At 42.6% G+C, this 23,956-nt stretch overlaps 1 protein-coding gene across 6 annotated transcripts in view; it reads left to right on the top strand.

Moving 5' to 3' along the window:
* Positions 1 to 23,956, top strand: part of HIVEP1 (HIVEP zinc finger 1) — a 150,173-nt gene that overhangs the window by 5,698 nt on the left and 120,519 nt on the right. For all 6 annotated transcript variants that reach the window (XM_086706284.1, XM_086706283.1, XM_086706277.1 and 3 more), the window contains exon 2: positions 1,372 to 1,514. In XM_086706284.1, the coding sequence (XP_086562410.1) occupies positions 1,475 to 1,514 (40 nt within the window). In that variant the 5' untranslated portion in view covers positions 1,372 to 1,474. The remainder of the gene's footprint in view (positions 1 to 1,371; positions 1,515 to 23,956) is intronic.

The raw sequence follows: 23,956 nt of genomic DNA, 5'->3' as shown, positions 1-23,956 counted from the left end.
TGAATAAAACCACAGACTAGATATTACCTCCGCTGAGGGAATAAGCACTGAAGAGTAACCAAGTCACTCGGTGCCATATTTTTTAGTCGCTGACCACGGGCAGGTTAGTCAACCTCTCGTCTCTTGTCGTCTTCTCTGTAGAGCAGATAAATGATAGCTATCTTACCAGTTATTATTAAGATCGGATTAGGTAATGTGTAGAAAGTACATAGGCACCCCGCAGGTGCTTAGTAAGTGTTCTCAGTTTCTTCTGTAGTACTGGATATAACAAGTTTTAAACAAAGCATTCCTATCCCGTTCTTTGTGTCTGCTTCGTGATTAAACATAATTTCATGTTTATCATCGCATTAGGCTTTGCTTATCAGCCTCATTCCGGGAAGTTAAAACTAAGCTGGAGGATCCTTGAGGATCTTGTGGCAGAGGAGACACAGGTGGCCAGTGTGGGAAGAGGGACGATCAGGTTTGGGATTATTAACGTTTTGGCATATTGCGTTTCTGATCACCGTCTTCAAAGGATAGAAGTCAGGACAGACTAGGTTGTGCTGCAGTAACAAATAACTCCCAAAGCTCAGCCACTTAAGACAACAAAAGGTCTCTTTCTTGTTTATGCTATGTGATGATGACCTCAGCTCTGTGTTGCAGTACTCACTGTCTGGAACGGTGCCTGTCCCACAGCAGAAGGAACAGAGAGTGCTAGAGGATTTTGCTTTGGTAATAAATGGTACAGCCTGGAAGCAGTGGGTGTCTCCTCCACTCACAGGTCATTAGCCAGAACTGGTCGCACATTGTAGCTAAATGCAGGGAGGCAGAAGGTACAGTCCTACCACAAGCCTAGAAGAGAAAGCTGGAATAATTGGGGAGCAGCTCCGGTAGCAACCACATATATTAACTGAATTAATTCAGTAAAACAAGATAAATGAGACATGGTCCTTGTTCCCAAAGTGCTTATGGACAAGCAGAAGTATTATATATATATATACACACACACGTATAACATATATGTGTGTATATATGTATACATATTATATGTATAACCCTTGTATAGCCTAACGCTATACTTTAATTGTACCCTGTGATGTTAGTGTAAAACATAGCTGAGTGAATCTTTTTTGCTCTTGTTTGGTAAAGGTATGGTGATTTTCTTTTTCTGTTTTCTTAAGGAGAAAGCCCAGATAGTAGCAAAATGAGATGTCCTATGGTTAATTAAAAGTTAGTAAGTGATCTTCTGCAGGTGTTTCTAGCTTGGTTATCTTTTGTGGAGATTAGGTTAGTGCCGAACGAAGCCATGCTTTCGAAATATCTTTTTCCTTTGAAGGTAGTAAAGTGTGATTTTTCTTTTCTTTTCTTTTTTTTTTTTTTTTTCATTTTTAGCACATGGATTAATTGATGGATGTTGAGTTTATGGAGCTACCTTTTTGTGACCTGCACTTCCCACAGTTTCTGAGAAGAAAAAGGAGCCCCTGAATCAAAAAAGATGCCTCGCACCAAACAGATTCATCCTAGAAATCTAAGAGGTAAGATTCGGCATTAAGTAGAGGGATGGTTCACAATAAATCGTATGATGAAGTATTTCTTGGGTACCGGAAACGGCAGCTCACTGGATGGCAACCCTGCCCCATGGTGAGTGCCAGGAATGTGCCATTTGTCTTGTTTACTGCCATTTTTCCCGTGTGATGCCCGTCTCTCAGGAAATGCTTCGTCAATATTTGTGGAATGAATCAATCCAATTTGACGAAATGACCGTGTCTTCCCAACCAGCAGTGTGGGTATGAAAATGAGAGATTTGCTTTCTCTTAACAGGGACCGTGTTTGCTTCTCGGAGTCTGAAATGAATAGTGGGATATCCTCTGCCAACCGGATTAATGGGAATTTTTGTGCCCCTCCCCCACACTGCTTTTGAGATTTGTCTTTGTGCTGGTCTATACATTAGATTGGCAAGAAGTGAAGAGGGTTGCGGTGGACATTAACTCAGACCATCATTTGCAGAACTCAGAGGCAAAATGACCTATGTTTCCATGAGGAAGCAGTGTTCCAAATTACATACATTGTATATATTTCGTACAAAGGTGAAAACATGCGCGTTTCCCCTTAGCTGTGAAGAGAGATTTTAATTTTAGGAAGGTGAGTTTATTTTAGCTTATGGTTTTCAAATAGTATATTGGTTAGTGTGTTACAGCAACTGGGAGGGACAATTATCTTTTATATTCAGTTTCAGCAGGTAAGGGTCTAGCAGGGCTAAGCAAAGAACGGTTACAGCAAATAATTCCCAACTGAGTAAAGTAGCTTAGCGAAATATTTACCATTACAGGAAAAAAAAAAAAAAAAAAAGGCATTCTCAGGTACACGCAAGGTAAAAAATTAAGACCAAACCAATTAATTTGGAATGTTTCTTTGTGAAATCAATTTAGCCAGTCACTGTGAGGTGGTAATTGGAAATGTGGTCAGTCTTGTGGCCTACTTGAATCTGGAACAGTGCTGGTTTCCTGCCGAAAAGAGTACTGGGACTTTCTGCTGGCAGAGGTGGCTGCCTCAGACCAAGTTCAAATTGATGATTATTGCACCAGTGTTTAATGAGGTGAGGATTTAGATGGAGACCGTTAAGTCTTGTGCGTCGAAGTCTGAGTTTTCAGAGTTACTAGAAAATGCTGAAAATTGACCGTGTATTTGCCCGTCCTCCTCGCTAGCGTCTGAGCTCCCGAAAAGTAGGCACTTTGTCTCATTTACTACTGTAGGCAGAGTCTTCACGCTCCTGGGTGCCAGCTGAGGTGGGCGTTTAGAGTCTTGGGCCCAGCTTTTATAATTCATCTGTCTGAAGAGGGTGCCCTGTTCCAGCGTGCACAAAGGCAGCTTTGGGGGTTGTAGGCGCCCCAGGCCCGCACAGGTCCTGGCAACTAATAGGAGCCCAGATATTCGTTGTCAGGAATGCCTGATTGGTCTTAAAGTATTATTCATGAGGTCATAAATAGTAAACATTTTTCGTATTTCATATACACAGGCATTCCTTGGAGTCATTGTGGGTTCTGTTCCAGATGACTGCAATAAGGCGAATATCGCGGTAAAGCGAGTCAAATGAATTTTCTGGTTTCCCAGTTAGCGTAAAAGTTATGTTTATACTCTGCTGTGGTCGATGGATTTTGCAATAGCACTGTCTTAAAAAGCGTACGTACTCCAAACATACTTCATTGCAAAAAATGCTTGTTCTCATCTGGGCTTTCAGCAAGTTGTGATCCTGGATCACAGATCGCCATAACAAATATAATAATGATAACGAAAAAGCTTGAAATGTCATGAGAATTACCAAAACATGACACAGAGACACAAAGTGAGCAAACGCTGCTGATCTTGTTAAACACGGCGTCGCCACAAACCTTCAGTTTGTAAAAGACAGCATCTGCAGAGTGCAGTAAAATGGAGCCCAATAAAATGAGGCGTGCTTGTCCTTTATAATGTTCTAGATCCCATGGCTATCCAGAGAAATGCAGATGTCAGGCCACAGACTGTTTTCCCTCCTGCCCCCGATGTACAACCTGGCAGGTAGTTGTTGGATGCCTTCAGGTGCCACTGTTCTAGGAGGTAGGGGCAAAGTGATACTCAAATGTGGACCCTGAAAGGAGCGTGGGGTTGAGGAGGGGAGATGGGTGAACGCATACCTGCGCCAGCGTGGTGAGGGGAGAGCAGAGGTATGAAGCCTCCACAGAGGCCGGGCGTCCTACTATGCCCTGATGTGGGGGCAGGGGGAGTTTGGCATGGGGCAGGGTACCATCTGAAGTAGGTTCTCTTGGGGCGCCTGGGTGGCGCAGTCGGTTAAGCGTCCGACTTCAGCCAGGTCACTATCTCACGGTCCGGGAGTTCGAGCCCCGCGTCGGGCTCTGGGCTGATGGCTCGGAGCCTGGAGCCTGTTTCTGATTCTGTGTCTCCCTCTCTCTCTGCCCCTCCCCCGTTCATGCTCTGTCTCTCTCTGTCCCAAAAATAAATAAATGTTGAAAAAAAAAAAATTTATTGAAGTAGGTTCTCTTCAGGGGCCAAAGGAGTGGGAGAGGGTAGGAGATTGGAAGGGGAGAATTAGAAATCAGATCCTGAGGGTCCACCCCGTCTGAGCCTTAATTAAATAATTAACTATTTTTTAAACGTTTGTCTTTGAGAGAGAGGGCGTGTACGCGCGCTCAAGCTGGGGCGGGGCTGAGGGAGGGGGGCCAGAGGATCCGAAGCGGGCTCTGCTCTGGCAGCAGATAGCCCGATGCGGGGCTCGGCTCGAACTCACGACCTGACTGAGCCACCCAGCTCCCTCTCCAAGAGAACTTGAACTAAATTGGGGTCTGGCCCATCAGTGAGTCCCGAAAGTTGTTTGGTTAAGGTAGTAATGAGCTCTCAGGCACCGAAGAGCAGATCAAAGTAGATTAGCCAAGGTGGTGGGACCTGCCGAGTGGCTGGGGGGGGGGGGTGGGGGGGTGGGGGGGTGGGCAGGGGCAGGGGGGTGGATTGACTGGGGGTGTGGACAGCACAGCATGGAAGAGGTGTATCCCAGCCAGTGAGCTTAGTCAGCCGAGAAGGATGAGGGTGAGGCTGTTCTGGGTGGGGAAACCCAAGCAAACAAAGGCACAGAGGCAGGAAAGTTCTAAGATGTAACACTTTCAGAGTTTCTACTTCCCTTCCAAAAAACGTATTTGATGACTGTATCCCCAGGCACAGTTTGGGGGTTAGAGTAAGCAGGTATGTCCTGAATTGTAATTCCTCTGCTATTCCTGAATAAGTCCATTTTGCTGGTTAAAAAAAAAAAAAAAAAAAAAAAAAAAAGTAAGCAAGCTGGTAAACATTAGGGATGAATTTTTTAGCATTTATGTTGTATCTCACTGTGACAGTTGAAATATCCTGTTTGTTTTGCTTTACCTGTCACCCACTGCTTTGACTGACAGAAGACTTGTTATGTCAGTTAGCTCTGAAATAGGGAGAGAGGAAATCAGAAGACCAGAAAGCGAGTCACAGCCCAGTTTGGACTGCTCACACTGCTTTAAGTGCATTTCTTCTTTTTAGGCCTCCTTGGAAAATAGTCTGCAAAGTAGTTGTCTTGTGTTTGGTAATTAAGTCAACAATAAAAACATTTCTGCTCAAACTCGGATTATATGTTTATTATGCTTTCGTGGCAGTTTTAATTCTTAAAATACAATTTTTCTTTGATTTATTCTCGGTTCAACTGGTGTTGGTATGGTCCAGTGGATGTACAAAGCTGGAGGGTAAACATATTACAGCTTTCTGGAATGTAAATTTTATTTGGGGGAAACTATACACACGTGTGTGTGCGTGCGTTCATGTACAAAAATATTACGCAAGTATAATCTATCATAGAGGATACAAAATTTATATGGATTGAAATTAGGCACGTCCACACTTCAGTCCTGCGAGAGGTGGAGTTTACACTTCTCCGATATCAAGGTTCTTTAGTGGACAGGTATGAAAAGAACTGACATGTGAAGGGCAAGACAAGAATTTGGGGCAAAACGGAAACAGAGTTAGAACTGATGGGGAATCTGTACAGGTTGTAGGAGGGAGGGTTGTTGAATTCTCTGTCCTTGGCCCTATAAACCACATAGAACCTTCGTCTCCAGTGCCTGTCTGCACGAAGCAGATGGGTAGAGTTTAACACGGACGTGTCCTTTGCGAGGTTGAATTAGAATTTCTGAAGAGCATGAGGGAAACACTTGGGTGTTCAGAAGAAAGGCCGTGTGTTGTCCTAGGTTCCCCGGAGAAGGGCTCTTGGCCACTATATGGCGGACTCCCGGGCTGGAGCTCCCATGTGTGGTCTTGGTGAATGTGCCACCTCTGCCCACCATCACTCCCTTCTGATCCCCCGTCTCCCCTGCCCTCCCAGGTCTTTACTTGGACTCAGGTAACCCGGATGGAGGAGCCGGAGACTTGCTGGGGTTCCATGTCAGTCCTCCTAAGAGAAAGGGCTGTTTTTCTGCTGCGCCGGGCATCATTGTGAATGTGTTGCAAAACTCCGGGGAAGAAAGAAAATCGGTGTTAACCTATTATCGTTGAATTTGGGCCTAGGGTTTCAAAGACTGATCTACTTTAAGATCGGAAGTCAGCGTTAGAAAACACCAAGTGTTAACCTTTTGCAAAAAGGTGAATTTTGTTTAACCTTTTGCAAAACATATTTGGGGACTCTCGGTGTGGCTGTTTTTCATTTTTATGGTTGAGCGCACTTGGCTCTGAACGCACTGCTTTATTTTGACGTGACAAGCAGAGGGTGAGGTCCACACACGTGGGGTCCGCGGAAGCCCATCAGCTTGTCAGATGAGGCCCAAAGTCCTGAGTTTGGCTCCGACCCGGTTTGGCCTTCTCGTTCTCCTGTGTCTGACGGGTAATCTGCCATTTCAGGAGCTCAGCACATAGGCCCAGCGTTTCTGTGCTTGCTCTTCTTTCTGGAAAGTATTTCTTTTCCTCTCTCATTTCTACTGTTTCCTTTCTTCATGTAGGAGACGTCTCTGCTGAAGGTTTTTCTCTTCACCTTTGAGCTTTCTTCCCTTCTCCTCCCTCCTCCCCTGCCATCTCACTCCCCAGAATACAGTAGGCCTCCGTTGCTGGTGTCTACAGGTACCTGACCGTACTTCTGATGTTGCATCTTATTTATTCGCCTGCAGACCTGTTGTCTTAGCCGGATATAACTTACGTGTCAAGATAGACTGTTCTGGTCGTCCCTCTGTGTTCAACAAGAGTGTATCTGCGCTAGCTTATTAGCGAGGTAGAAGGTTAAAGATGATTTACACTCTGGAAATTTGTTTATGCTTTTGGACCTTGGTTAGCAAATGCTTCTTCTGATATTTGGTAGCCTCAGATGAAGAAACCCGTTAGAATATAAAATTTTAATCGCCCGAACCAAGTGGTTATTACTAACTTCTGTTCTACGTGAGTTTTTGCCTTAGGATTCCCAGAGTTTATCTCTTTGGCACGTTTAATTAATATAATGGTAAAGAGTTTGGCCTCGTGTTATCACGGGCTAGCTGTGTGGCCTTGGGCAAGCTGCAAGCATTGGATAATGCATGAAGATTAGATAATAGGGCAGCATTTAGCACCAGGCCTGACTCCAGGTATACAATGCAGAGTTGTGGCTTACTATAAAGAACCGGTTTATGCCAAACTCCTGGGTTGCATTTGCTTTGCAAACAGAGGAAGCCCAGAAGCATGGTGTGATGCTGCTTCTAAGGGTCTGCGTTAATTACCCATAGGTCTTACTGTCCTGACTTGTCTAGGGCTTGGGACGTGGGGGAGAGACATCACTGTCGGAAAGAATATGGGAAGGAAAACTCTTACTGCCTTCTCAGTCTGTACCCATTCAAACCTCACCTCATGTGTTGAATGTAGTTGTCAGGAAACTGATTGTGAAGTCTTCTGTTGTGTTATAACTGCATTTAAAAGGGGCGACATTCATGACCCTGTAGGACAGAAGCCCTCACTTGTGTTTAGGTTGAGAGATGGCACCACTCCCTCTGTCCCCTGTGCTCCCCTCCTGTGTGGGCCCTCGGAAACCCTGTAGGTGTATTCAGGAATAATCTGATGAATGTGGTTATTTTCATTTGTTGTCAGCGTGTGGAGTGTTTGTTGGATCACCACTCCACTGGTTTGGTGCCTAGGGTTTCAAAGACTGATCTACTTTAAGATCGGAAGTCAGGGTTAGAAAACACCTGTTGGGTAAATCATCTGTCTTTTGTTTTCCTGTGATGTAGGGATGGTCTTATTGGGCTTATAAGTAGAATAAATTTAATTCTGATGATTTTGACATGGAGTTCCAGCCGTTTCTACATTTTTTTTAACATATATATTTAAATGTTAAGTCAGCAGTTCTATGTTGACAACCTTAAGATTTGAGAAGTCAGAAATCTTGTAGGGTAAACACCCCATGGCTTATTGAAAAAAAAATTCTATATATGACTGCAGCTAGAAAGGAAATAAATAAATAATTTCACCTATAGGTTTTGGTGCTAAAGGTAAGAAAAGTAGTGAAGTTATTAGCAGCTACCGTATAGGTAGCTGTTACTTTGACGAGGATAAAAAGACTAGATTTAGTATAGCAAGCCTCCCATTTGTTTTCAGATAATTACTTTTCAGCTCATATTGAGAGCTTATTTGGTGCTTTTTGAATGCTTAACATTCACCAAATGCTTTTTTCTTTTTAAAAGCAAATACAAAATGTAATAATAAGATTAATCAGGGTAATGATTTTATTTTAGAACGTCTTTGCACAAAGTATGTTCTGATGAGGTGTAATTTTATCTTACCATAGAATAGGAAAATACATAATGTGTATAAAAGTCTTCCATTATATGCGTACATTTTTAAGCCCTACATTTAGAATGCCATGTAATTTGAACAAGTCTGGGACAAAGTTGGTTCTTGTGTTATCTGAACAAATATTTTGTGAGTAAATTGAATGCCTTATTTTTTCATTCCTATATGTATTATTTTAAAACACTTTAACAGTCCTCTTTTGCATATTAATAATATGCCAAAATTTCAAATGGTGCTTAGGTATTCTTATAAATCACTTGATTTTTTTTAAGTTTTTATTTTTTTTTTTAAGTTTATTTATTTATTTTGAGAGAGGTGGTGGGGAGCAGCAGAGGGGGGGGGAGAGAGAGAATCCCAAGAGGATCCACGCTGTCAGTGCAGAGCCCAATAACAGGGCTCGATCTCCTGAACTGTGAGATCATGACCTGAGCCAAAATCAAGCGTCAGATGCTTAACCGACTGAGCCATCCAGGCAACCCCACTGTTGATATTTGTAAGAGCAGAGCAGAAACTTATCACCAAATAGTGTCCTTTCTTCTCAATACTCCAGTCATTCTTCAGAAGGAAGTTCTTGACTATTCGGCTTAGGGCTTTTATTTGGGGTAGCATTGCATTAATTTTGACTTTTTAAAATAACGTAAGATTCTTAAGAAATTTTCGGTGATGAATTTGTTCTAGAAAATATTCTAAGGCTGTGCTGCCATGCAAAAGTATTTTAAAAACTATAGTGATCATAAACTAGTTGGTTGTACATCATTAATTAGAATCACAATCCGGTGAAGGGGAACCCGGGTAGTCTAAGAGTTGTTCCTGCCTAACCGATGGCAAAGCTTGATTTTTATGGTACTTGGGTATTTGTGCGTGTGTAGTATTTCTGTGTGCCCATATGGGTAGAGTATGTATTTTCTTAAACATACTTATGTTTTGCATCGGTAGTAGTATCCTTATATATGCTTATCTTCCAATTACAAAGATTCATCTGTGAAAAACAGGACCAGATCAGCATATAACTGCTTAATATTGCACTATTCAAATAGAACTAAATTAAGCATTCAGTTGGGGCCATGTTTGACAGTTTAAGAAGAAATGAAAATGAACTGAGAAGATAGATAGCCCAGGGACCCAGAAGGTGGTTGGATAGTGCCAGAGGGGTGTCAGGCTGGTTTCTCATTTGCCTCTCCAAGAGAGCCATACAGATTTTACAACTGGGAAGGACAGACCTTGGAGGTCATTTGGTTCATCTCCCTCATTTTATGGATGAGAAAGTCCAACCAGAGAAGTTGAAGTGAGTTGGCTTCAAGCAGCTTCTTCGCGGAGTGGTCTTGAGGAATTTGTGTTTTTTTTCTTTTCTTTCTTTTTTTTTTAAATCATACCACTTCCCATAGTTACGGTTTGTTATGGACTCATGGCAAGAGGGACGTTGTGTTATGTCATTTTTATGATCGAAAGCGCGAACCTGTCCACAGGTCTGGATGCTAGGCTCTTTGCAACATGCTTTTACGATCTTTGCTCATGTCATCCTTACACCCAAGCGAGACAGGTGCCATTCATGCCCCTGTTACGTAGACAGGGGGATGAAGCAGAGAGGTTGCTGGTTGCTGAGGGTCCCGCAGCTGGGAGTCTCCACGGCCTTTGCTCTTGACTGTCTGTCACGCTTATACTTGCTATTGCTGGTGGTAGAGTTTTCCGGCTTAGTAAGAGCTGGCAAATGCCTCCCCCTCCTAATTGCAAAATAAAGCTTGTCAAGCACAGCGCCTGGGGCCAAGGTTACTCAGAAGGTCAGGATTCCAAGGACGCTGATTTTCGCTCTCTGAGTCTTTAATTGTTGAAATTCATTTCAGAGTTGGTTATGTATATATTACCCCCCGCTGGATTTGCTATTAGAAGGAAAGGAATTTCCAGGCTCTTCAAGAGAGAAAGAGTAGTTGTTCCATCAAAGATGTTGGCTTACGTATTTACTGAGTAATATATATTGAAAGTAGAGCTATCTTGCTTAAAAGCGAAAGCGGCAGTATTTATTTATTTTTGATAATTATTATTTAAACATTTTTTGATTGAAATATAGTTGACATACAATATTATATTAGTTTCAGCTGTTCAGCATAGCGATGTGACAATTCTCTACACTACTCAGCATTCACCATGATAAGTGTGGTCACTGTCTGTCACCATCCAACATTGTTACAATATTATTGACTGTATTCCTTATGTATTGGAATACATTTTGTATGTACGTATTTTTCATCTCTGTGACTTACTTTTTGATAACTGTAAGTTTGTACCTCTTAGCCCTCTTTACCTGTTTTGCCCATCCCCCCGATCTGTATCTCCTCTCCACCAATTTGTTCTCTGTATTTATGGATCTATTCCTGGTTTTTGTTTGTTTGCTTGTTTTGTTTTTAGATTCCTATATAAGTGAAATCGTATGGTATTTGTCTTTCTCTGCCTAGTTTTACTTAGCATAATACCTTCTCCATCCCCTTCTCCATTCGTCCGGGTTGTTACAAATGGCAAGGTTTCATTCTTTTTTATGGCTGAGTAATATTCCATTGTCTATGTGTACCGTATATCTTTTTTATTCTTCTATCGGTGGACACTTTGGTTGCTTTCATATCTTGACTGTTATAAAGCATAGGGGTGCGTGTATCTTTTTGAATTAGTGTTTTCGTTTCTTTTGGGTAAATACCAGTAGTAGAATTATTGGATAGTATCTCTGTTGTTGTTGTTTTTTAAGTTATTTATTTATTTATTTATTTATTTTGAGAGAGACAGAGATAGCACAAGTCGGGGAGGGACAGAGAGAGTAGGGCGGCGGGGGGGGGGGGGGAGAGAGAATCCCAAGTGTGGGGCTCTGTCTCATGAACCATGAGATCTTGAGCCAAAATCAAGAGCTGGACACTTAACTGACTGAGCCACCCGGGCACCCCTAGTATGTCTATTTTTAAGAAGAATGGCATCTTTTCAATGCAAGTCTCCACCTAATAGCTGAAATTTCAGACATAAATGCTTAAAAACTATACCTGAGAAAACTAACGTGAAAGCAGTAAAATTCTAAGTAAAATATAGATGAAAACATTTTGTGTTTCATGAAGTAGGTACAGAAGAATATAGAAAATGTACTATTTCAGTTATGTTCGGACTCCTCTAGATTGTGGTATAGATGTAGGGCAAATAAAAGAACCACTTGTAAGGGATCCGGGTTAGGGGATTCTCTTAGCCTTCCGTGTAATTCCTCTGACCATGAATGTGCAGTAAGTATGCTATTGTTAGAAATAAAATGTCACACGTGCCTTTTAAGGGTTTTTAATATAATGGGTCTCCAAACATATGAAAAAGATCTCAGGGCAATATAAGCGACAAATACATAATTTAAGATTAATATGGAGGGGCACCTGGGTGGCTCAGTCGGTTAAGTGTCCGACTGCGGATCAGGTCATGATCTCGCGGTTCGTGGGTTTGAGCCCCGCGTCGAGCGCAGAGCCTGGAGCCGTTTCAGATTCTGTGTCTCCCTCTCTCTCTGCCCCTCCCCCATTTGTGCTCTGTCTCTTTCTGTCTCAAAAATAAATAAACGTTAAAAAAAATTTAAAAAAAAGATTAATATGGAACGTGCAGTATAGGCATCTCAAAGGGAACATGAAGGAAGAACCATCTGGGTGAGAGAAAGCAATCAGAAAGTACTTCTTGGAGGAGTGAACTTTTTTCTTAGTGAAAACAGAGTTTTCACTAAGTAGAGTTCTGAGATGGACTTTTGAAGAAAGGAAGGATAGGTTGGTAAGGAAAATAAGTTCTTTTGAGACTTTGTCGGCAAGAACAAAGGGACAGGGGGAGAAAATCACAGAGAAGTGGTTGTTGGTCTACTTTGCTTGATTGGAGTGGATTTCTCGATGAACTTGAAACTTTAGGGAAGAATAAAGGAAGCCCTTTAGGTTTGACATGTGCAGTTTGTATTTACGATAATTATAAGATCACCAAGTTGAGGTTCTTTTCTGCTAGGTTGAATATTTGTAAAAGGTTATGTCAGAGGCTAGAGACTCTCTTATAATACTTTGAAATTTAAAAACAACCTCCTTCCAGAAGACTTCTAGAGCAGTGAAACTACTCTGTATGGTACTGTAATGGTGGATACAGGTCATTCGACGTTTGTTCACATCTGTAGAATGTACAACCCCAAGAGTGAATATTCATGTAAACTGTGGACTCTGAGTGATGATGTGTCCATGCAGGCTCATCATTTGTAAGCAGTTTATTGCTCTGGTAGGAGATGTTGATTGTAAGAGAGGCTGTGCATGTGTGGAGGAAGGGAGTGTATGAGAAATCTCTGTTACGAACCTAAAACTGCTTTAAGAAATAAAGTAGATTAAAAAAAAAAAAAACCCACCTCCACCTAGGGTCGGTATAATTTGGTGACATCCAGGAAAAGGATGTTAGGTTAAATGAATGAGGCAGGCTCTGTCTCTCTGTCTGTCTCTATTTCAGAAAATTATCTTGCTACGTATGAACAAACTAGCCAAAGAGTAATATAGAACCTGGAGCAAATCACTTGAATTTAGTTTTTTCCTTGAGAATAAGGCATGGGAGTGGGCAGGAGTTGGGGGTGGGTGATGTCGATCTGGAATTTTCTTTTTAGCTTTCTACAGCGGTTATTCTAGGGCAGGGGTTCAGCAAACCACAGTCGAATGGTCGAAGCCAGTCTTCCACCTGTGTTTGTAAATACAGTTTTAGTGGAACTCAGCCACGCCCATTCATTTACTTATGTTTGTACCTGCTTTCCTGCTGTGGCCATAGAGTCCGGTAATTGCAAATGGCTCAGAAAGCCTAGAATATTGGCTATGTAACCTTTGACATGAACAGTTTGCTGACCCCTGTCTCTGGAATAGAGGGGAATTGGATTATTTATTTATAAACCCCTTTATGGTTGGAAATAAGTTAGAATGTTCCATCTTTCTTTGGAGGACTGTAGGAATGCATTTCCAGGGGAATTTAGAGGGGCTGCTTTAGCATGTTAGGGTCCGCTGCCCGCCAAGCATGGTAAGGGAATTTCTATTCATTTGGTTCTAAGGGGAAGTGGGAGGGCCTCAGAGGTTGAGTTGGTCTTGACAGAGGATTTAATTAGTCTCCATGTTCTGATGCCAGGATCATGGGTCTCCACTCAGAAGGCCTGGGAGCCGTTCTGTCGGAGTGTCCTCTGTCTAATTGTACAGTGTCCATCAGTCACCTCTGTATTTAACTCACGGTGGTAGAAAAATACAGTTAGGCACGATTCCCAGGGCAGTACCCCCACGCATTTTGTGAAGGATCGTTCTTCAGGAAAATAGAGCCAAAGAGCTGGCTTTGAGAGGAGTGCCTTCAGAAGAGTGGCCGGTGAGAGGCAGGCCCGCCACTTGAGAGTCGTGCGCTAAGAACGGGACCCGTTATCTGCACGATGCCTGTGATACCTACTGTTCACGCATCAGGCTCTGCGATTGGAACTTCGGGTTTCAGAGAACACGATTACATTTCGGAGTGTCCGAATTCTCAATATTAGCCCGCACCATGATCTTTAATCTCCGAGCAGTGCTTTATTCTCTGGTGGTGTTGGGGGCAGTGAAATGAGAGGAGATACGTCTTACGTTCGGGTTTTGCCGTCCTTTATTTTGCTTACGATTAAATACTCTGCATGAAGGCGAGTCTTGGTCGAGCTCGTAACGGCTGTTGGAAGAGTTTGAGAAACACTTTTGATGGCAATGCTGCTTCTCCACAGACACGTTGGAGCGTCAGCCTTGTTATTTATTTATTTTTTAAAAATTTTTTTTAACGTTTATTCATTTTTGAGACAGAGAGAGACAGCATGAATGGGGGAAGGTCAGAGAGAGAGGGGGACACAGAATCAGAAGCAGGCTCCAGGCTCTGAGCTGTCAGCACAGAGCCCGACGCGGGGCTCGAACTGACGGACCGTGAGATGATGACCTGAGCCGAAGTCGGACGCCCAGCCAACTGAACCACCCAGGCGCCCCCAGCCTTGTTATTTTGGAACCAGCCAGTGTTAGCATGTGGCTCAGAAGTGGTATGACATTCGGTAAGTTAACCTGTCCCCTTTCTCAAGTGGAAGGCAGAACCTGTAGTGGACATGAAGTGAAGTGAGAACACGGGGCCGCTCTGGAAGCCTCGGCCTGGACCTCTGTAGGCTCTGCTGGGATGGATTGGACACGTTGTGGACTTCAACAGCTCTGCCCCTGGCTTTCAGGACATTTGTAGTTGAAGAGTTAGAGACCACAGTGGTTGCCACGTGACCGTCCAGGCAGCTGTGCAAACGTTTGATGAGTGAACATAGAAATAATATTCAATTTACATATATGAGCAGATGCGTAACTGCATGGCAGAGGGGTTAAGTGCGTTATTTGGCCTTCTGTCTGTTGATAGTTCAGGTTGATCTGTTCTATTTGGTGGAATTAATGCCACCGCGCTTTGCATTTACAGTAACATCTGAGTGAAGCCAGAGTTTGGTTAAGTTCTCGCGGAAAGAGTGCCTTTTTTCAGTCTCCAGACTGGAGTTCATTGCCTCCCTAAATCCCTGCATGATATATAATATCACCCTTGTTTTATCCGTCCACCAGTTGATGGGCATTTGGGTTGTTTTCAGTTTTTGCCTATTATGAATAACATGGTAAGCAGCCATGCCCAAGTCTGCAATGAGCCGGAGTGTTCTAGAATGTCATTTACATCAAGTTTGGTTGTTAACATCAGTTTTACCTGACGTAAGTATAGCGATTCCAACCCCCTCAGGAATCGGTTTGCTGTTTGCATGGTATATCTTTCCCTACCCTTTTACTTTGAACCTTTGGATTCTTTGAACCTAAGGGCTGTTTTTTTTGTGTGGACAGTGTGTTGTTGGAATTGTTCTTTCATTCATCTGACAGTTTGTCTTTGGTTGGGTGTGGGGGCGGGGGGTTGTTCCATTCACATTAATGTACTTATTGTTGGAAATATGTCTGCCATTTTGTTATTTCTTTTCTAATTTTTTTTTAATTTAACTTATTTATTTTGAGAGAGAGAGAGAGAGAGAGAGAGAACATGAGCAGGGGAGGGGCAGAGAGAGAGGGAAAGAGAGAATCCCAAGCAGGCTCCATGCTGTCAGCACAGAACCACGAGGTCATGACCTGTGCTGAAACCAAGAGTTGGACACTCAACCGATTGAGCCACCCAGGTGCCCCTGTTATTTCTTTTCTATTGCCTCATAATTTTGTCCTTCTGTATGTTACTGCCTTCTTTTGTATTAAATATTTTTTAGTGTACAATTTTTATTTCACTGCCTTCTTACATATGTAAATTGAGTATGATTTCTGTGTTCACTCATCAGTATTTTTTAGTCTGCAGTTTTTATTTCTGTGTTGCATTTGTTGTGTTGACTATACTTTTGACTAATTTTCCTAGACATCATAATGTGCACCTTCATGTCTCCCTATCTGCTTGAACCTGGGAAGACATAGTAACTTTGTCCCAGTTTCTTTTTCTTTTCCCCTTTATGCTATTATTGTCAGATGTGTTAAATCCCTTTGTGTTATAAACCTGGCCCTACTGTGTTAAATTATGGCTTTACACAATCGTAACGTTTTTTTAAAGCGTTTAAGACAAGAAATGAGAAAAAGTAAGAGTCTTGTATCCACCCACATATTTATTTACCTTTTCTGGCACTCCTTATTTCTTCACATGTGTTGGAGTAATCCTCTGTGCCACCTCTGTTCTACCTGAACGACTTCATATAGCATTGTTTATAAGGCAGGTCTTCTAGTGGCAAATGATCTTTTAAAAAAATCATGGAATGGTTTTTTTCCCCCCTCCGTTTTCAGTTTTGGAAAGTAGTTTTCTGTCTATAGAATTCCTAGCTGATGGAGTTTTTCCTCTTTTATCACTCTGGACCTTCCACTGCCTTCTGGTCTCCATTGTTTCTCATGAGAAGTCAGCTGTTTTTCATGTTGGTTTTTTTTGTTTTTTCCTCTCTGCACGATGGGATTTTTTGCTTGCTGCTTTCAATTATTTCTTTGTTAGCAGTTTGAGTGCTGTGTGTTTAGGTGTGGATCTCTTTATGTTTATCCTATTTTGAGTTGAACCTGTTGGATATGGACGTTAGTGTTTTGTTTTGTTTTTAATGTGGGGAGTTTCAGGCCATTTTTCTAAAAACATATTTTTTACCTCTTTCTCTTTTCCCATCACACATATGTTGGTAAGCCTGGGGTCTTTTCACATGCCATGAGGTTCCTTTCATTTGTCTTTCATCTGTTTTCTTTCTTCTCAGATTGGTTAATTTCCATAGTGCCCTCATCAACTCTACTGATTTTTTTTTTTTTTGTGCCAGCTCAAATTTGCCATTGAACCCCTCTAGTAAATTTTTTATTTCATGTGTTTTACTTTTCAACTCCAGAATTTTCCATTTGGTTCCCTTTTTTATAATTGATATCTCTTTATTGAGATTCTCTATTTGTTGAGTTATCATATTTTATTTTAATTCTTTTACAAAAAATTATTTTAATGTTTATTTATTTATTTTTGAGAGAGAGAGACAGAGCATGAGCAGGGGAGGAGCAGGGAGAGAGGGAGACACAGAAACCGAAACAGGCTCCAGGCTCCGAGCTGTCAGCACAGAGCCTGAACGGGGCTCGAACTCACAAACTGGGAGATCGTGACCTGAGCCGAAGCTGGACAGTCAACCAACTGAGCCACCCAGGTGCCCCTATTTTAATTCTTTAAGCATGGTTTCCTTTAGTTCTTTATGTTTTTTTCCTTCAAATGTGTATATTCATATAATGGCTGCTTTGAAGTCTTAATCTTTTAAATCCCACATTTGGGGACACTTGAGACAGCTCGTATTGACTACCTTTTCCTGCATACAGGTCACACTTTCCTGTTTCTCTTCCTGTCTCCCAAGTCTTTTGTCAAATTTTTATGCTTCAGGTAACAGGTTGTAGCAGCTCTTACTCTGATTCTTGTCGCTTGTGTATTTTGTTGTTGCTTTCGATGTTCTGTTTATTTCTTTAGTAACTTGCCTGGAATACATCTGCGAAGGCTGTCTCTCCCATACCGTGTGGCTGCTGCTGTCTGCCCAGGTTTGTTGTTTGTTTGTTTTCTCGTTGTTACTTGTAAGCCTGGCTTCCCTTAGGGTCACCCGCCTGGCTCCTAGTTTTGTGTTCAGCCAAAGATGGATGAGTGGTTGACCTCAACTCAGTAGAGCTTTCCCTCGGCTGACGGGTCTGTGTGTAGGCTGAGAGGCACATTCAGATTTCAGGCAGTCCTCATGTCTCCCCTGATTCTAATTTCGGCTGGACCCCCTTACATCTTCATGGGGTGTGTAGGTGGGGGATCTGTCAGCAAGGGGTGTGTGGGTGCCATGAGCCCAGTCTGGTGTCTGCAGTGCACATACAGAATCTCTGGTCAACCTGGGACGTCCGTAGAGAGTTTATCAAGTGCACTCTGGTTGCCTTACCTCCCAGAATTCCCTTTTCCATCTTGGCTAGTCTGCTGATCTCTTGCTCACCCTGCATGGGACCTTAGCCTCCGGCCAGCAGAGCTCGGGCCTTTGTGTTCTCTTGCTGATGGGATTGCCACCTGATCTGACAGTGCTCTGCTCCCTGTCCGGTGGGCTGGGACTGGCGGTGGCAGTGAAGCCACTGGTTTTCTCCACCCACTCTCACTGCTGAGCTGTGGCACCAGTGGATCTGGGGGTGAGGGGGTGGGAACGGCCACCAGCAGAAATGACATAGGCTGGTGCTATGCTGGTCCTACCTGAACTTCAGTACTTTAAATACTTTCCAGTTTGTGATTGGCTTTGCTTGGTTTCCAGAACGCTGAGCTTGTTGTTTTTGAGTTTTGTGTGGCTTTATGAGTTGTGTTTTGGGGGAAGATTTGTCCACCTCGTTCATTCTGTCATCACTGCCTTTTCTCCGAAGGTCTTCTGAGCTCCATCCTGGGTCCTCAGAACATCAGTTTCATGACATGTTTTAACAAGCTTTCTACCCAGGACTGCTCACAGAGACCCATCTAGTTGGCTGAAAATCTGGTTGCTTTTGAAAAGATAGAAAAAGTGAAATGATTGTGCCCTTAGCATACTAGTGTAACTATTACTGGTATTTTACATTCATACTAATCATACAAACACTAGTCCACTGATAACTTTTTCGTCTAAGCATCTATCAACTGTGTGGTTTAGTTGGAAAAAAAAATTGCAGAGGCTTTGGGGTTTTGGAGTTGTGGAATTGGGATTGAAGCCTGATTCTGTGATTTACCAGGTCTGTGATTTACAGAGTGCTTTTTGATCTCTCCGAGTCTGTGTTTCCTCACCTTAAATTGTGAATGATAATACCTACCTGATGAGTTATTCTGGAGATTAAATGTAACATCGAGGAAACATCTGGAACATAGCATGTATTCAGTAAATGTTAGTTTGTGGTTGGGAATGCAGGTTTGGTAACTTTTCCTTCTTCAAATTATCTGCTTCTTACTTTACCTAGCTTTGCTTCCTAAGATTCCTTTTCCTTTTATGGAATAATTTTGGTACTTTATAAAGTAACTGAAGCATATAGTGTGTTTTCCTTGGAGTACATGTTGGTTGAACTCTCTTTCTAGAAATCCAAGTGTTCCTGATATTTCATAGTGATTTCCTTTGTAACATCCAAATTTTATGTGATTGTAAGTGGCAGTGAAACTCTGTATGGCCACTTTATGGTGAACGAGCTCACCCAGTGAACCCAGTGCTGTAAAATGAGGAGGTCTGTAAAATGAAAGAAAGTGCATCATTATCTAGATGTTCTCAGGACATGATTGGAAGGGGCAAAACAAGGTCTCTAGTAGAGATGATCAAAGACTTTTACAGAGAAATTTTCTTGAACCTTGCTGGACCAAAGCTCACTCCGTTCAACTCGGAGTCTCTGTTCTCAGATATTTAAGTGCATACGGAGGAGGCAGTGGCTTCCGTTGCATCATTAGTTGTAATGTCATTTTTGGTTTTGGAGGGGATATGATTGGACGAAGGCAAATCCAGATCCTTTTATGAACAGCCGTCCTTTCCTATGATTCTCAGAACTGAGAAGTTGACAGTTCCTCTTACGTAACATTTTACTTAACCCTCAGAGCATCTTGGACTGGAATAGCTTGTAAATGCTTTTTATTAAATTTTCAAAAATTAAATTTCTAGACACTGCCTCTTCTTGGAAGGTTTAATTTTCTCCTGAAGAATGTGCGTGTTGTGGACAGGGTGTTTATCACGAGTAATTCTTGAAAATAAAGTACTTAAGTTATAAATTTCACAATATTGACATTGCAGAATTTACACATGCAGGAAATCGGGATGTAGAGCTCTCTCCTTGTAAAATGAAATCAGGAAGTCGGGTGCGCAGGGGCCAGGGTGACGCAGGTGTTTTATAGGCAGTCACCCTGCACTTGTGGTTGTAGCTGTGTGTTCTCCAGAATGAGATCTGATCTAACAACTCATACAGGCCTGTAACCTACATGATGCAGTCAAAGTTCTGCAGCTAAATCATGGATTTGTCAACATTAAATGGTCGTTTGGCACCCGCATTTGTTGCAGGAATGAAGTGTGAAGTTGTATGTGCGTGCTGCTTCTATTAAACACTGACACAAATGCAGGTCTTGAGACAGGTCTGTAACAGGTTTACAAAAATTACTTTTGTTCTCTCAGGCTTTAAAAATCAAACCAGTAATTTATGACCAAAACGTGTAACAGTCTTGTTAAATGAAATGAAGGTTTAGACTTTATATTCTGTGTCGAGTGGATGTTTTTTCTTGGGCGCTCAGCGAACGTCTGATAAATAAACCATGCAAAGCGCCGGGCCGTCTGGGCGCTGTGGAGGGTACGAAAGTGACTCCGGCATCCAGCCTCCAGGGCCCTGCGGTTCAATAGGAGCCGTAAGACAAGCCCCAAACGGTAACAGGTACGAGGTGGGAAGTGCCGTGGGGGGAGTAGAGCTGCCAGGGGAGCCTGGGAAAGGAAGGAGCGCTCTCTGGTTTTGTGGGAAAGCCGTCCCCCGTCCCCCAGAATCCTTTTTAGTTTCCCTGCCCCTCCCAGACCAATTCTCCGAGTCCCCGTTTGAGTGCGCAAGACTTGCACGTACATTTCTGATTGCCCTTCACCATGGTGGCCTGAAGGAGAGACCAGAGGGCTTCATTGGTGAGAGACTTGGCTAAGGAGCGTCGCTTGGACGCTTGGTGTGGCTTCTCCACTTGAGGGTTGTGCCAGGCTGTGTGTGGCGTCTGACCGGACATGTCCCTGGAAAAGCCTTGCAAGTGCAGGATCTCACTCAGCGAAAAGATCCTGGAAAAATAACTCGCGTAAGCTCAGGGGCTGGACACATGCTAGATGGATTTGGGAGAAATACCGTTTGTGTGAATCAAGCTGTTGGTACCAAATGCATGAAGAACTACTGACACCTCATGGATGTGGATATTATTATTTTTAGTCGCATAAAGCGTGTGTGCATATGTCGCAGAGTCTAATCTGAGTACGAGGACGTACACAAGTACGGTCTTGGCTCAAACCGATCTGTGAGTTTAATCTGTGACAATGACAACTGTTCAGTATATTCCCAAGTTGTTTGAAAAATAAAATAAAGTTGGAGTATGTCTGTTGAGTAACAGCTTAATCTCTCCCAAAGCATCCATATTTGTTCTACAGAATTCTGCTGATAGGACTTACTCAAAATGAAAACAAGGTAGCGTTTAAATAATTTGTTACCCTTTTCAAATTTATGGGCATTATTGTTTTAAGGAAAGAATCACAATCATGGTTTTGTTTTTTTAAAATGATGTAACAAGGACAGTGCAGAGAGGTGGCTTTGAGGACTCGTTGCCAGGCGAGTCCAGATAAGTCTGCATGGAAGGGTGGCACAGAGTTCATTTTACTTTTCATGTATGCCTTGCTCTGTGGACTTCCGTGCAGATCAGCCAAGTTGCTTGTTTCCAAAATCTATTTCTAAAGTGAATCTTATTTTCTAACATTTGTAATTTCGGAATCGTCTTCTACATGCTTGAACACCCCAAAACAAGGAAAGATGTTGACATCGATGAGTAGGTGTTTGTTGGGGGCAAGGTACTGAAACTTCACCCCAGAAATCAATAGACGTTTTAAAGAGTGACATACAGAAAATTAAGATACAGGAAAATATTGAAAATGTGGAAGAACATCCCAGACGTCTGGAGGGGTTACATTTCTCAGGTGTAGGGAATTACAATCCAGAAATAAAAAGCACGGCAGATACAAAAATATAAAGTATTTATTTCAGAGATGATAAAGTCAAGATTAAAAAGGTGTTTGCTCTTATGTATAAGAAAACGTAATAGGGGCGCCTGGGTGGCGCAGTCGGTTAAGCGTCCGACTTCGGCCAGGTCACGATCTTGCGGTCCGGGAGTTTGAGCCCAGCGTCAGGCTCTGGGCTGATGGCTCAGAGCCTGGAGCCTGTTTCAGATTCTGTGTCTCCCTCTCTCTCTGCCCCTCCCCCGTTCATGCTCTGTCTCTCTCTGTCCCAAAAATAAATAAACATTGAAAAAAAAAAAAAAAAAAAGAAAACGTAATAGGTGAGTGGACAAAGGAAGTTCGAAATGGTCAAAGTAATACGTGGAAACATTACTCTTGGTAATAAAAAGTGAAAACTAGAAACTGGAGGTAATTTTTATTTGCCAATGCATTTGATTAAAAAACTTTTTCGTTAGTGTTTATTTTTGAGAGAGAGAGAGAGACAGTGAGCAGGGGAGGGGCCAAACGAGAGGGAGGCTGAGGATCCAAAGTGGTCTCTGCTGATGGCAGAAGCCCGCCGTGGGGCTCGACCTCACGAACTTGGAGATCATGCTCTGAGCCAAAGTCAGATGCTTAACCGACTGAGCCACCCAGGTGCCCCGGCATTTGATATATTTTTTTAAAAAAGCGCTGAGGGTGCCTGATGTTGGTGGAACAGGTGTAATCATTTGTTGTTAATGACGTGGTGGAGCTTTATTTTTTTTTTTTTCTTTTTTTTTTTTTTTTTTTTTATAATCCTTGGTGGTGGAGCTTTAAAGGCGCTTCTCCGCACACGCTCCGTTTGTACTCAGCATAAACTCCTTTACCCAGGTGTTCTACTTCTTGAAACTTATCCCAAGGAAATAATTTGTCAGGGGCAAAAAAGATATTTCCCTAGAGATACTCGTTTTACTGTTACCTTTAATAGCAAAATAGTGGAAGGGACTTGAATGCCCTTTAATGTAGAATAGGAGATTGAGCTTCTGTTTCTTTTTTTTTTTTTTTTTTAATTTTTTTTTTCAATGTTTATTTATTTTTGGGATAGAGAGAGACAGAGCATGAACGGGGGAGGGGCAGAGAGAGAGGGAGACACAGAATTGGAAACAGGCTCCAGGCTCTGAGCCATCAGCCCAGAGCCTGACGCGGGGCTCGAACTCACAGACCGCGAGATCGTGACCTGGCTGAAGTCGGACGCTTAATCGACTGCGCCACCCAGGCGCCCCGAGCTTCTGTTTCAAAAATCTCCCGATTGAAATGGTAGTTTCAGATCCAGTGGCAATAGGAAAAATGCTTGCTGTATGTGAAAATGCATGTGTAGTGTAGAACGTGCAATTATATGGCCTTTGTGGAAATGCAACATGAGAATTTTAAACCACTGCAGACATTGAGTGTTTGGCCCGTGGCTCCGTTTCATTTGTCAGCCTGTCTTCCGGGCACTGCTCTGGACCGTGGGGAGGCAGCGCTCCTCGGGTGGTTTTGTATGGTCGTGCGGATGGACACTTACACAGCTGACACTACGGTTTGAAAGAGTGGCTTTCCAGAGGAGGTTACTTGTGAGCCGAGTCTTGGAGAATGTACAGGAGTTGGCCGAATCATCTGGGAGGAAGTGATCTGAGGAGCGGTGGCTGTGCAAACGAAGGCGTGAAGTGTGAATCCTGGGGGATGTGTGTCTTTACAAGGACCGTCTTATTTCCAGGGTGAACGGGACAGTGATGAGTGGTGTAGAGGGCACCGAGTGGGTGGTGAGGAACAGGTCATGGAGGGTGTGCACGTTACTAAGGATGGCAAAGGACTCGTGTCTTCACCTCATGCAGCTTTTTCTTCTTCGAGAGTGTTGTACACACTCTTCGTTTTGCTTCTCCCGCTCCAGCCTCTGCATAATTGGACATTTTTGGCTGCCTGGCTGTACAGGAAACACAGGTGAGGTGCAGAGAATTGAAACAGGTACTCATTTGTGTCAGTTTCTTTGTGCATTCACTGTTGTGGTCATCCATTGATCTACGATGATTTTCTTGAGACTGTACGTGAACTGGTGGCAAAAATGGAACTTTCTGACTCCTGATCCACGAAACTGTATTTCCTTTTGCAGTTTATGGCTGCAGGTTATAGCTGAATATGAACATGTTTGTGGATAATGCAGTTTTATTTGGTTGGGAAATAAGTTTTATTGAATATTATGGGAAAGCATGTTGTGTACACAAGGAGTAGCAGTATTTTGCTGTGTGTTTTTTTAATTCTTCATTATAAAGTCTAAATGATAAATTTTGCCATTTATTGTTTCTCTTTGTCTTTTTTTATTTTAAGTATGTTTGGTGAAAAATTAAGGAGCATGATACATTTCTTAGGACATTAATATCATGCAAATTGTTTACATTTAAATGTTTTGATCTATTGATGTCCTTTCGATTGAAA

Source organism: Puma concolor, chromosome B2, assembly GCF_028749965.1.
Source record: "Puma concolor isolate L17-30 chromosome B2, mPumCon1.1.hap2, whole genome shotgun sequence".
Classification (NCBI taxonomy): Eukaryota; Metazoa; Chordata; class Mammalia; order Carnivora; family Felidae; genus Puma; species Puma concolor.
The sequence above is the reverse complement of the archived record's forward strand: the minus strand, read 5'-3'. Positions and strand labels throughout refer to the sequence as shown.